This window comes from Panulirus ornatus, chromosome 12 (assembly GCF_036320965.1).
Source record: "Panulirus ornatus isolate Po-2019 chromosome 12, ASM3632096v1, whole genome shotgun sequence".
NCBI lineage: Eukaryota > Metazoa > Arthropoda > Malacostraca > Decapoda > Palinuridae > Panulirus > Panulirus ornatus.
The window spans coordinates 66,621,433-66,636,698 of NC_092235.1; the positions used below are offsets into that span (position 1 = coordinate 66,621,433).

A 15,266-nucleotide genomic window follows, 5' to 3' on the forward strand; every position below is an offset into this window, starting at 1 on the left:
TCCCATGCTTTCTTAGCCACACTTTTTATTTCCACTCAGCTTTCTTACCCTGTCTTTACTTACAGGATCAAACCACCTCACCACATATTGTGTCAAACATATGATTTCTAACATATCCATCATCCTCCATGCAGCCTTAGCTATAGCCCATGCCTCACATGTGGATGATATTGTTAGGACTACTTTTTCCATCAAACATACCCATTTTTGCCCAGTTCTTCATTGCTTCCATAACTTTTACCTCCTCCCTCATCCTATGACTATATATACAGTGCCATCTCACAAACATCAACTGTGCCAGTTAGTGCCTTTCTCCCTTCTCAGTCAAGAGCACACATGGCATTGCAAGCATTTTTTCTCTCTCCATCCTAGTGAAGATATGATGCAGGTTAGCATTTAGTCTACCAGGTGGGTTTTGCACCCTCTGACTCTTGTAAGGAGAGGAGGAGAAGTGGGGGGGAGTAGGGGTCATCAGCCACAGTGGAGCATTCTCATTGGAAGATTCCTTGACGAGACAACACGGATTAGGATGTACTGGAGTCGAGGTCCCGAAAGCTGATGGCAGAGGGTCTGTAGGAGATTGCTGTTTTCTTTATGCTGCATGGGAGTGTGATGTCTTGGGTGCCACATGACAAAATTTTACATAATTTAACATAATTATGTTTACCAAAATCAACAAAGGATTTCATTTTTATATGCATGTAAGATTTTAGATTGTGAATAAAATCTGTCACACACATGCATGCAACAGAACCATTAATATGTTAAGTTCTCTTCTTGATTGATATTATCCAGGTCTCTTCGAAGTTTCTCTTGATCTTCAACATAATGATGCTTTGATTACTCGTGTGTCATCTGCGAAACACTTGACTACTCTGTCTTTTACTTCCTGTTTTATGTCCAAAGTCATGATTATAAAAAGAGGCAGGTCTACAGTCTTTTGGCCATGGTGATTGGGGGACATGCCGGAAGAGTTGGTTACTATTTGCTGATGACACTGCTCTGATGGCAAATTTGAGTGAGAAACTGCCGGAGTTGTTTCCTAAGTTTATTAAGTGTGTTTGAAAGGAGAAGGTTGGGGGTGAATGTGATTAAATTTAAGGTTATTAAGTTTAGCAGGGATGAGGGACATGTTAGTTGGAATGTTTTAGATACCTGGGAGCAGACTTGGCAGCAAATGGAAGCATAGGGTATATTTGAGGGCAAAGAAGGCTAGGCTCAGTGGTATTGTAGGTAGATGTGGGCTGTAGATGAAAAAGTATTCAAAAGGTTGTTTGAACTGGATATCAAATGTTTGAGAACAGGAGGGTTGGCTGATTAAGGTTTGACAAAAGTGTTGCAGTAGGAGGAGAATGTATGAATGAGCTAAAGAGTATATGATGAATTGGTGTGACATATGGAGAGAATGAGTATTACTAACCTTTCTGAAATTAAATTGTCACATCCCCATATAGTTTTTCATTTCTGAGAATATCATGAAATTTATTCTGAGTACAGAAAGGAAAAAGGTGAGAACAATGGAAGAAAGGGGAGTGGGGGAGGAATGGGATGTATTTAGGGAATCAGTGATGGATTGCGCAAAAGATGCTTGTGGCATGAGAAGAGTGGGAGGTGGGTTAATTAGAAAGGGTAGTGAGTGGTGGGATGAAGAAGTAAGAGTATTAGTGAAAGAGAAGAGATAGGCATTTGGACGATTTTTGCAGGGAAAAAATGAAATTGAGTGGGAGATGTATAAAAGAAAGAGACAGGAGGTCAAGAGAAAGGTGCAAGAGGTGAAAAAAAGGGCAAATGAGAGTTGGGGTGAGAGAGTATCATTAAATTTTAGGGAGAATAAAAAGATGTTCTGGAAGGAGGTAAATAAAGTGCATAAGACAAGGGAGCAAATGGGAACTTCAGTGAAGGGCGCAAATGGGGAGGTGATAACAAGTAGTGGTGATGTGAGAAGGAGATGGAGTGAGTATTTTGAAGGTTTGTTGAATGTGTTTGATGATAGAGTGGCAGATATAGGGTGTTTTGGTCGAGGTGGTGTGCAAAGTGAGAGGGTTAGGGAAAATGATTTGGTAAACAGAGAAGAGGTAGTAAAAGCTTTGCGGAAGATGAAAGCCGGCAAGGCAGCAGGTTTGGATGGTATTGCAGTGAAATTTATTAAAAAAGGGGGTGACTGTATTGTTGACTGGTTGGTAAGGTTATTTAATGCATGTATGACTCATGGTGAGGTGCCTGAGGATTGGCGGAATGCGTGCATAGTGCCATTGTACAAAGGCAAAGGGGATAAGAGTGAGTGCTCAAATTACAGAGGTATAAGTTTGTTGAGTATTCCTGGTAAATTATATGGGAGGATATTGATTGAGAGGGTGAAGGCATGTACAGAGCATCAGATTGGGGAAGAGCAGTGTGGTTTCAGAAGTGGTAGAGGATGTGTGGATCAGGTGTTTGCTTTGAAGAATGTATGTGAGAAATACTTAGAAAAGCAAATGGATTTGTATGTAGCATTTATGGATCTGGAGAAGGCATATGATAGAGTTGATAGAGATGCTCTGTGGAAGGTATTAAGAATATATGGTGTGGGAGGCAAGTTGTTAGAAGCAGTGAAAAGTTTTTATCGAGGATGTAAGGCATGTGTACGTGTAGGAAGAGAGGAAAGTGATTGGTTCTCAGTGAATGTAGGTTTGCGGCAGGGGTGTGTGATGTCTCCATGGTTGTTTAATTTGTTTATGGATGGGGTTGTTAGGGAGGTGAATGCAAGAGTTTTGGAAAGAGGGGCAAGTATGAAGTCTGTTGTGGATGAGAGAGCTTGGGAAGTGAGTCAGTTGTTGTTCGCTGATGATACAGCGTTGGTGGCTGATTCATGTGAGAAACTGCAGAAGCTGGTGACTGAGTTTGGTAAAGTGTGTGAAAGAAGAAAGTTAAGAGTAAATGTGAATAAGAGCAAGGTTATTAGGTACAGTAGGGTTGAGGGTCAAGTCAATTGGGAGGTGAGTTTGAATGGAGAAAAACTGGAGGAAGTGAAGTGTTTTAGATATCTGGGAGTGGATCTGGCAGCGGATGGAACCATGGAAGCGGAAGTGGATCATAGGGTGGGGGAGGGGGCGAAAATTCTGGGAGCCTTGAAGAATGTGTGGAAGTCGAGAACATTATCTCGGAAAGCAAAAATGGGTATGTTTGAAGGAATAGTGGTTCCAACAATGTTGTATGGTTGCGAGTCGTGGGCTATGGATAGAGTTGTGCGCAGGAGGGTGGGTGTGCTGGAAATGAGATGTTTGAGGACAGTGTGTGGTGTGAGGTGGTTTGATAGAGTAAGTAACGTAAGGGTAAGAGAGATGTGTGGAAATAAAAAGAGTGTGGTTGAGAGAGCAGAAGAGGGTGTTTTGAAATGGTTCGGGCACATGGAGAGAATGAGTGAGGAAAGATTGACCAAGAGAATATATGTGTCGGAGGTGGAGGGAACGAGGAGAAGAGGGAGACCAAATTGGAGGTGGAAAGATGAAGTGAAAAAGATTTTGTGTGATCGGGGCCTGAACATGCAGGAGGGTGAAAGGAGGGCAAGGAATAGAGTGAATTGGAGCGATGTGGTATACCGGGGTTGACATGCTGTCAGTGGATTGAATCAAGGCATGTGAAGCGACTGGGGTAAACCATGGAAAGCTGTGTAGGTATGTATATTTGCGTGTGTGGACGTATGTATATACATGTGTATGGGGTGGGTTGGGCCATTTCTTTCGTCTGTTTCCTTGCGCTACCTCACAAACGCGGGAGACAGCGACAAAAAAAAAAAAAAAAAAAAAGCTAATTTTTTTGGTACTTTTATTTTGCAGCATTAACTACCTTCATTTTGGAGCACCAAAGACCTGGTATGCAATTCCCCCAGAGCATGGACGGAGATTGGAAAGGTTGGCAAATGGGTTCTTTCCAAACTCTTTTAAAGCATGCCCAGCTTATCTACGTCACAAGATGTCACTGATGTCACCACAGATTCTCAAGCAGTACTCCATCCCTTTTGATAAGGTTTGTTGATGACAAAGATTTTTATACAGCACCACTTTGATTTTCATATTGTCAGACCAACATTGTTCTTTAGGGAATGCTGCTTTTTTACATCCCTTTCTTTTGTGTTTTCCACCTATATCGTGATTTCTTCATGTATGTATATTTGCCTGTCAATATCATAGGTAATCTCAGTCAGAGGAAGGATTACAATGTACTCTACCATAAAGTTGCCAGACCTCAGACAAACATGAAGCCTACTCTAACCCCTCAAAGGATGGCAGAAGATATATATATATATGCTTTTCTAGGCGGTTTCCAGATGTGATAAACAGGTACTACCATTGTTAGCAGTATAAAAAGATTTTCTTATATTTGAATGTGGAGGTTCCACTAACAAGGTAAGTTTGAGACTTTTCTGCCATATGAGTTGTGTTGATTCCTCCCTGTTGTTAGATAACCCTTTGTACATGTGGTTCTTCAAGTGCCTGTGTATCTTCATCAGAGTATTTATGTTAGCATATGTTTGAATGATACCCTTTTGGTTTTCATATGTTTCAAGTATGAATTAATGTATGCAATATATATTGTGTATAAGTACATTTCATAAGTGTTACTGGTAAAAGATTTTAGGTTTTAACAAATGTGCTTTAAGAATTGCGTTATAGAAATAGACTTTTCAGACGCATTTTGGTTAAAGAAATTATTATTTATATTTGTTATACTTGATTCCCACGTCAGCAAGGTAGCACCAGGAAACAAAGAAAGATCCATCCTCTCATATACACACATTTTTTTTTTTTTTTTTCTTTTTCTTTGTCGCTGTCTCCCGCGTTTGCGAGGTAGCGCAAGGAAACAGACGAAAGAAATGGCCCAACCCACCCCCATACACATGTATATACATACGTCCACACACGCAAATATACATACCTACACAGCTTTCCATGGTTTACCCCAGACGCTTCACATGCCCCGATTCAATCCACTGACAGCACGTCAACCCCGGTATACCACATCGCTCCAATTCACTCTATTCCTTGCCCTCCCCTCACCCTCCTGCATGGTCAGGCCCCGATCACACAAAATCTTTTTCACTCCATCTTTCCACCTCCAATTTGGTCTCCCTCTTCTCCTCGTTCCCTCCACCTCCGACACATATATCCTCTTGGTCATTCTTTCCTCACTCATTCTCTCCATGTGTCCAAACCATTTCAAAACACCCTCTTCTGCTCTCTCAACCACGCTCTTTTTATTTCCACACATCTCTCTTACCCTTACGTTACTTACTCGATCAAACCACCTCACACCACACATTGTCCTCAAACATCTCATTTCCAGCACATCCATCCTCCTGCGCACAACTCTATCCATAGCCCACGCCTCGCAACCATACAACATTGTTGGAACCACTATTCCTTCAAACATACCCATTTTTGCTTTCCGAGATAATGTTCTCGACTTCCACACATTCTTCAAGGCTCCCAGAATTTTCGCCCCCTCCCCCACCCTATGATCCACTTCCGCTTCCATGGTTCCATCCGCTGCCAGATCCACTCCCAGATATCTAAAACACTTCACTTCCTCCAGTTTTTCTCCATTCAAACTCACCTCCCAATTGACTTGACCCTCAACCCTACTGTACCTAATAACCTTGCTCTTATTCACATTTACTCTTAACTTTCTTCTTTCACACACTTTACCAAACTCAGTCACCAGCTTCTGCAGTTTCTCACATGAATCAGCCACCATATATATACATATATACATATTTTTATTTTTATTTTGCTTTGTCGCTGTCTCCCGCGTTAGCAAGGTAGCGCAAGGAAACAGACGAAAGAATGGCCCAGCCCACCCACATATACATGTATATACATACACGTCCACACACGCATATATACATACCTATATGTCTCAACGTATACATATATATACACAGACATATAAATATATACACATGTACATTATTCATACTGTTTGCCTTTATTTATTCCCATCGCCACCTCACCATACATGAAATAACAACCCCCTCCCCCCTCATGTGTGCGAGGTAGCGCTAGGAAAAGACAGCAAAGTCCACATTCGTTCACACTCAGTCTCTAGCTGTCATATAATAATGCACCAAAACCACAGCTCCCTTTCCACATTCAGGCCCCACAGAACTTTCCATGGTTTACCCCAGACGCTACACATGCCCCGGTTCAATCCATTGACAGCACGTCGACCCCGGTATACCACATCGTTCCAATTCACTCTATTCCTTGCACACCTTTCACCCTCCTGCATGTTCAGGCCCCGATCACTCAAAATCTTTTTCACTCCATCTTTCCACCTCCAATTTGGTCTCCCATTTCTCGTTCCCTCCACCTCTGACACATATATCCTCTTGGTCAATCTTTCCTCACTCATTCTCTCCATGTGACCAAACCATTTCAAAACACCCTGTTCTGCTCTCTCAACCACGCTCTTTTTATTACCACACATCTCTCTTACCCTATTATTACTTACTCGATCAGACCACCTCACACCACATATTGTCCTCAAATATCTCATTTCCAGCACATCCACCCTCCTGCGCACAAGTCTATCCATAGCCCACGCCTTGCAACCATATAACATTGTTGGAACCACTATTCCTTCAAACATCCCCATTTTTGCTTTCCGAGATAATGTTCTCGACTTCCACACATTCTTCAACGCTCCCTGAATTTTTGCCCCCTCCCCCACCCTATTATTCACTTCCGCTCCATGGTTCCATCCACGGCCAAATCCACTCCCAGATATCTAAAACACTTCACTTCCTCCAGTTTTTCTCCATTCAAACTTACCTCCCAATTGACTTGACCCTCAACCCTTCTGTACCTAACAACCTTGCTCTTATTCACATTTACTCTCAACTCTCTTCTTTCACACACTTTACCAAACTCAGTCACCAGCTTCTGCAGTTTCTCACATGAATCAGCCACCAGCGCTGTATCATCAGCGAACAACAACTGACTCACTTCCCAAGCTCTCTCGTCCACAACAGACTGCATGCTTGCCCCTCTTTCCAAAACTCTTGCATTCACATCCCTAACAACCCCCATCCATAAACGAATTAAACAACCATGGTGACATCACACACCCGTCGCAAACCTACATTCACTGAGAACCGATCACTTTCCTCTCTTTCTACATGTACACATGCCTTACATCCTTGATAAAAACTTTTCACTGCTTCTAACAACTTGCCTCCCACACCGTATATTCTTAGTAACTTCCACAGAGCATCTCTATCAACTCTATCATATGCCTTCTCCAGATCCATAAATGCTACATACAAATCCATTTGCTTTTCTAAATATTTCTCACATACATTCTTCAAAGCAAACACCTGATCCACACATCCTCTACCACTTCTGAAACCACACTGCTCTGCCCCAATCTGATGCTCTCAATCAATATCCCCCATATAATTTACCAGGAATACTCAACAAACTTGTATCTCTGTAATTTGAGCACTTACTCTTATCCCCTTTGCCTTTGTACAATGGCACTATGCAAGCATTCCGCCAATCCTCAGGCACCTCACCATGAATCATAATACTTTAAATAACCTTACCACCCAGTCGACAATACAGTCACCCCCTTTTTTGATGAATTCCACTGCAATACCATCCAAACCCGCCGCCTTTCCGGCTTTCATCTTCCGCAAAGCTTTTACTACCTCTTCTCTGTTTACCAAATCATTTTCCCTAACCTTCTCTTTTTGCACACCACCTCGACGAAAACACCCTATATCTGCCACTCTATGATCAAACACATTCAACGAACCTTCAAAATATTCACTCCATCTCCTTCTCACATCACCACTACGTGTTATCACCTCCCCATTAGCTCCCTTCACTGAAGTTCCCATTTGTTCCCTTGTCTTATGCACTTTATTTACCTCCTTCCAAAACATCTTTTTATTCTCCCTAAAATTTGATGATACTCTCTCACCCCAACTCTCATTTGCCCTCTTTTTCGCCTCTTGCCCCTTTCTCTTGACCTCCTGCCTCTTTCTTTTTTTTTTTAATTTTCCAAAAGAAGGAACAGAGAAGGGGCCAGGTGAGGATATTCCCTCAAAAGGCCCAGTCCTCTGTTCTTAATGCTACCTCGCTAACACAGGATACAGCGACAAAGCAAAATAATAATTTTTTTTTTTTTTTTTTTTTTTTTTTTTTTTTTTTTTTTTTTGCCGCTGTCTCCCGCGTTTGCGAGGTAGCGCAAGGAAACAGACGAAAGAAATGGCCCAACCCACCCCCATACACATGTATATACATACGTCCACACACGCAAATATACATACCTACACAGCTTTCCATGGTTTACCCCAGACGCTTCACATGCCTTGATTCAATCCACTGACAGCACGTCAACCCCGGTATACCACATCGCTCCAATTCACTCTATTCCTTGCCCTCCTTTCACCCTCCTGCATGTTCAGGCCCCGATCACACAAAATCTTTTTCACTCCATCTTTCCACCTCCAATTTGGTCTCCCTCTTCTCCTCGTTCCCTCCACCTCCGACACATATATCCTCTTGGTCAATCTTTCCTCACTCATTCTCTCCATGTGCCCAAACCATTTCAAAACACCCTCTTCTGCTCTCTCAACCACGCTCTTTTTATTTCCACACATCTCTCTTACCCTTACGTTACTTACTTGATCAAACCACCTCACACCACACATTGTCCTCAAACATCTCATTTCCAGCACATCCATCCTCCTGCGCACAACTCTATCCATAGCCCACGCCTCGCAACCATACAACATTGTTGGAACGACTATTCCTTCAAACATCCCCATTTTTGCTTTCCGAGATAATGTTCTCGACTTCCACACATTCTTTAAGGCTCCCAGAATTTTCGTCCCCTCCCCCACCCTATGATCCACTTCCGCTTCCATGGTTCCATCCGCTGCCAGATCCACTCCCAGATATCTAAAACACTTCACTTCCTCCAGTTTTTCTCCATTCAAACTCACCTCCCAATTGACTTGACCCTCAACCCTACTGTACCTATTAACCTTGCTCTTATTCACATTTACTCTTAACTTTCTTCTTTCACACACTTTACCAAACTCAGTCACCAGCTTCTGCAGTTTCTCACATGAATTAGCCGCCAGCGCTGTATCATCAGCGAACAACAACTGACTCACTTCCCAAGCTCTCTCATCCCCAACAGACTTCATACTTGCCCCTCTTTCCAAAACTCTTGCATTCACCTCCCTAACAACCCCATCCATAAACAAATTAAACAACCATGGAGACATCACACACCCCTGCCGCAAACCTACATTCACTGAGAACCAATCACTTTCCTCTCTTCCTACACGTACACATGCCTTACATCCTCGATAAAAACTTTTCACTGCTTCTAACAACTTGCCTCCCACACCATATATTCTTAATACCTTCCACAGAGCATCTCTGTCAACTCTATCATATGCCTTCTCCAGATCCATAAATGCTACATACAAATCCATTTGCTTTTCTAAGTATTTCTCACATACATTCTTCAAAGCAAACACCTGATCCACACATCCTCTACCACTTCTGAAACCACACTGCTCTTCCCCTCTCAATCAATACCCTCCCATATAATTTACCAGGAATACTCAACAAACTTATACCTCTGTAATTTGAGCACTCACTCTTATCCCCTTGGCTTTGTACAAAGGCACTATGCACGCATTCCGCCAATCCTCAGGCACCTCACCATGAGTCATACATACATTAAATAACCTTACCAACCAGTCAACAATACAGTCACCCCCTTTTTTAATAAATTCCACTGCAATACCATCCAAACTGCTGCCTTGCCGGCTTTCATCTTCCGCAAAGCTTTTACTACCTCTTCTCTGTTTACCAAATCATTTTCCCTAACCCTCTCACTTTGCACACCACCTCGACCAAAACACCCTATATCTGCCACTCTATTATCAAACACATTCAACAAACCTTCAAAATACTCACTCCATCTCCTTCTCACATCACCACTACTTGTTATCACCTCCCCATTTGCGCCCTTCACTGAAGTTCCCATTTGCTCCCTTGTCTTACGCACTTTATTTACCTCCTTCCAGAACATCTTTTTATTCTCCCTAAAATTTAATGATACACTCTCACCCCAACTCTCATTTGCCCATATTATTATTATTATTATTATTATTATTATTATTATTATATTTTGCTTTGTCGCTGTCTCCTGCGTCAGCGAGGTAGCGCAAGGAAACAGACGAAAGAATGGCCCAACCCACCCACATACACATGTATATACATACACGTCCACCCACACAAATATACATACCTATACATTTCAACATATATATGCACACACAGACATATACATATATACACATGTACATAATTCATACTGTCTGCCCTTATTCATTCCCATCGCCACCCCACCACATGAAATAACAACCCCCTTCCCCTCATGTGTGCAAGATAGCGCTAGGAAAAGACAACAAAGGCCACATTCGTTCACACTCAGTCTCTAGCTGTCATGTAACAATGTATCGAAACCACAGCTCCCTTTCCACATCCAGGCCCCACAGAACTTTCCATGGTTTACCCCAGACGCTTCACATGCCCTGGTTCAGTCCATTGACAGCACATCGTCCCCGGTATACCACATCGTTCCAATTCACTCTGTTCCTTGCATGCCTTTTACCCTCCTGCATGTTCAGGTCCCGATCACTCAAAATCTTTTTCACTCCATCTTTCCACCTCCAATCTCCCACTTCTCCTCGTTCCCTCCACCTCTGACACATACATCCTCTTGGTCAATCTTTCCGCGCTCATTCTCTCCATGTGACCAAACCATTTCAAAACACCCTCTTCTGCTCTCTCAACCACACTTTTTTTATTACCACACATCTCTCTTACCCTATTATTACTTATTCGATCAAACCACCTCACACCACATACTGTCCTCAAACATCTCATTTCCAGCACACCCACCCTCCTCCGCACAACTCTATCCATAGCCCATGCCTCGCAACCAGATAACATTGTTGGAACCACTATTCCTTCAAACATACCCATTTTTGCTTTCTGAGATAATGTTCTCGACTTCAACACATTCTTCAAGGCTCCCAGAACTTTCACCCCCTCCCCCACCCTATATATTTATGTACATATGCGTAACATATACACAAACATATACATACACAGACATATACATATATACACATGTACATACTCATACTTGCCTTCATCCATCCCCGGCATCACCCCACCCCACAGGAAATGGCAACACCTCTCCCTGAGTCAGCAAGGTAGCACCAAAAAAACAGAGAAAAAGGCCACATTCCTTCCCACTCAGTCTTTAGCTGTCTTGTGTAATGCACTGAAACCACAGCTCCCTATCCACATCCAGACCCTACAAACCTTTCCATGGTTTACCCCAGACGTTTCACATGCACTGGTTCAGTCCATTGAAAGCACATCGACCCCATTATACCACATCGTTCCAGTTTACTCTATTTCTTGCACACCTCTCATCCTCCTACATGTTCAGGGCCTGATTGCTCAAATTTTTTGCACTCCATCCTTCTGCTTCCAATTTTGTCTCCTGCTTCTCCTTGTTCCCTTTGCATCAGACACATATATCCTCTTTGTCAACCTTGTCCAGACAGTTTCAACACACCCTCTTCTGCTCTCTCAACCACTATCTTTTCATTACCACATATTTCTCTTACCCTTTCATTACTTGTTCAATCAAACCACCTCACACCACATATCATCCTCAAACATTTCCAACACATCCACCCACCTCCGTACAGCCCTATGTGTATCCCATGCCTCACAACCGTATAATATTGTTGGAACTACTGTTCCTTCAAACCTACCCATTTTTGTTCTCCAAGATAACATTCTCTTTTTCCACACATTTTTCATCACTCCCAGAACCTTCACCCTCTCCCACCTTGTGACTCTCTTCCACTTCCTTGGTTCCATTTGCTGCTAAGTCCCCTCCCAGATGTCTAAAACACTTCACTTCCCCCAATTTTTTTCCTTTCAGATTCACAGCCCAATTTGTCCCACAACCCTGCTGAATCTGATAACCTTGCTCATACACATTTACTCTCAACTTTCTCCTTTCACATAGTTTTCCAAACTCAGTCACCAACTTTTAAAGATTCTCACTCAAATCAGCCACCAGTGCTGTATCATTGGCGAACAACAACTGGCTTACTTCCCAGGCCCTCTTATCCCCAACAGACTGCATATTCACCCCTCTCCCCAAAATTGTATTACCTCCCTAACCACCCCATCTATAAACAAATTAAACAACCATGGGGACATCACGCACCCTTTCCCAGACCAACCTTCACTTGGAACCAATCAATCTCTTTTCCTTCTCGTACACATGCTTTACACTCTTGATAGAAACTTGTCACTGCTTGTAGGAGCTTACCTCTTCCACCATATACTTTTGAAACCTTCCACAAAGCATCTCTATCAACCCTATCATATGCCTTTTCTAGATCCATAAATGCTACATATAAAAACATCCATTTGTGATTATTTCTAACACATTCTTCAAAGCAGACGCCTGATCCACACACCCTCTACCACTTCTGAAACTGCGCTGCTCCTCCCCAGTCTGATGCTCTGTATGCTCTATACATGCCTTCTTCCTCTCAGTCAATACCTTCTTATACAATTTTCCTGGAATACTCAACAAACATATACCTCTGTAGTTTGAACCCTTACCTTTATCCTCTTTGCCTTTGTACGATGGCACTATACATGCATTCTGCCAATCCTCAGGCACTTCACCATGAACCATATATACAGTGAATATCCTTACCAACCAATCAACAACAGTCACCTCCTTTCTTAGTAGATTCAACTGCAGTACCACCCAACCCAGCTGCCTTGCTGGATTTCATCTTCCGCAAGGCTTTCACCCCCTCTTCTCTCCACACCAAACCACTCTCCCTGGCTCTCTCACTTCGCACACCACCCCGACCAAAACATCCTACATCTGCCACTCTTTCACCAAACATTCGACAAACCTTCAAGGTACTCACTCAGTCTCCTCTTTTCATCATTACATGTTATCACTTCCCCATTTGCCCCTTCACCAATTCCCTTTTGTTCTCTTGTCTTATGCGCAATATTTATCTCCTTCCAAAAGATCTTTTTATTCTCCCTAAAGTTTGATGATATTCTCTCACTTCAACCCTCATTTGCCCTCTTTTTCAACCCTTGCACCTTTCTCTTAACCTCTTGCCACTTTCTCTTATACGTCTCCTGGTCATTTGCACTCTCCTTGCAAGTATTGTCCAAACGCCTCTCTTTTCTCTTTCACTAACAATGTTACTTCTTCATCACACCACCCACTACCCTTTCTAATATGCCCACCTCACACCTATGTCATGCCACATGCATCTCTTGCACATACCATCACTGCTTCCCAATAAACATCCTATTCCTCACCCACTCCTCTCACCTTTTGCCTTACTACATTTAATCTCTTCTGTTACTTCCTCACAAACCTCCTTTCCAAGCTCACTTACTCTCACCACTGTCTTCTCCCCAACATTCTCTCTTCTTTTTTGAAAACCTCTTTAAATCTTCACCTTCTCTACAAAGTAGTCATTATTTCTTTCATCATTGAATAGTATTATCCTAGACAGAGAATTATCTTGTGTGATATATTATTGCAGTTAACACCCAGTTCACTTTAATTATTGTTTTTTCAGATTACCCAGGAGGCTGGGCATATCATGATCACTTTTCCGTATGGCTACCATGCAGGATTTAACCATGGATTCAACTGTGCTGAGTCAACTAACTTTGCCATGCCACGTTGGGTTGAATATGGGAAGCGGGCTACTCAATGTCAGTGTCGGTAAGTTTTCAGAGAAAGCATGTTACCTTTCCTATCTTTAAGTGCTTCCATGCATTTTGAACACTATCTCCAGTTATTGGACAGTTTAGAATGAACTTGCTCCACTGTTACCTCATGCAGTATTATGCATTTCATCAACTAAGTTACTGAAGATTGACCAAATTTGTATCATAGATACTGCATGCAAACTACCTTAACGGTCTCCACATGTCCTTAAGAGCTTCCATGCATTCTGAATGTAACATTGTAATACTGGACAGTTCAGCCTTATGTCTTAAAGTGCATCCTTGCATTCTGAACATGACATCTGATTACTTGATGATTCACTGTAAATTTGTACCATTGATACTTCATTCAAAGTTTAGTACCTCATTTTTTAAGGTCAGAATCAAAGGTTAAAGTTGCAAGGTCTTGTATTCTTAAATTCTGTCAAGTATGTATGTACACCTAACATCTTGACTAGCTGATGAAAATGGACGAAACTTATATCACAGATTCTTTTTAATGAGCTGAATGACACTTCCACATTTAGAGATTCACAGAATATATGAAATGTTTGCAGTGGGGACATGGTTAAGATATCAATGGACACATTTGTGAAGCGGTTTCAACCAGAGCGGTATGAACTGTGGCTTGCTGGCAAGGACATAGGACCTCACCCAGAAGACCCCACTCGATCATCTGCTGCAGCTCAGCCATCAATTAATGATGTCCTCTGTAATAAGAAGTGAGTACCCATGGTCAGTCAGTTTTTAAAGTACAATGCTCTTTGGGATCCTTGACAGGTAATGAGAGATTCTTATGTGTGCAATGGTCCTCTCCTCAAACTCATAACTTCCTGATACGAGATAAGTTTATATCCCTCAACCTGTTTATCGTGCAACCATTTTGTATATGCACAGTAAGCTGTTTTACATATCAAACTTGATATGTAGTTAAGTATTTGGTATGACAGTTTATCACTAGCTTTTCATCTTGGATGCCTCTAATTTAGCTAGCAGGAATGGACCAAGTGGTAAAATGTGATGAGAATATTTCTGTTGTTGATTATAAGAGCATTCTTTGAGTACAGCATTCATCATTTACAAACAAGAGATCCTGATCATCCTATTCTTGAAAAAAAAAAAATGTTACTGTGAAAATAAGAGATTGTGCACACACAAAAGTATGTCTATTTAGACAGTTGTGTCTTGCACCTTGGTCACTTAGTATCAGAAACAGATGAACATTGGCTTCATTTGCAGATATACACTCTGCTTGTTGTATATAATGCTCTGAAACCAGGGCTCTCCATCAACAGCCAAGTCCTGTAGACTGTTCTCGGGTTTACTCTTACTGCTTTATATGCCTCAGTTCAGCCCATTTATAGCTCATTCTTAAATTCCCTTTAAGCC

General features: G+C 42.0%; 1 protein-coding gene across 1 annotated transcript in view; it reads left to right on the plus strand.

Moving 5' to 3' along the window:
• LOC139752158 (uncharacterized) overlaps positions 1-15,266 on the plus strand; it is a 105,576-nt gene that overhangs the window by 54,712 nt on the left and 35,598 nt on the right. The window contains exons 6-7 of the mRNA XM_071668094.1: positions 13,724-13,872; positions 14,435-14,599. Of these exons, the coding sequence (XP_071524195.1) occupies positions 13,724-13,872; positions 14,435-14,599 (314 nt within the window). The remainder of the gene's footprint in view (positions 1-13,723; positions 13,873-14,434; positions 14,600-15,266) is intronic.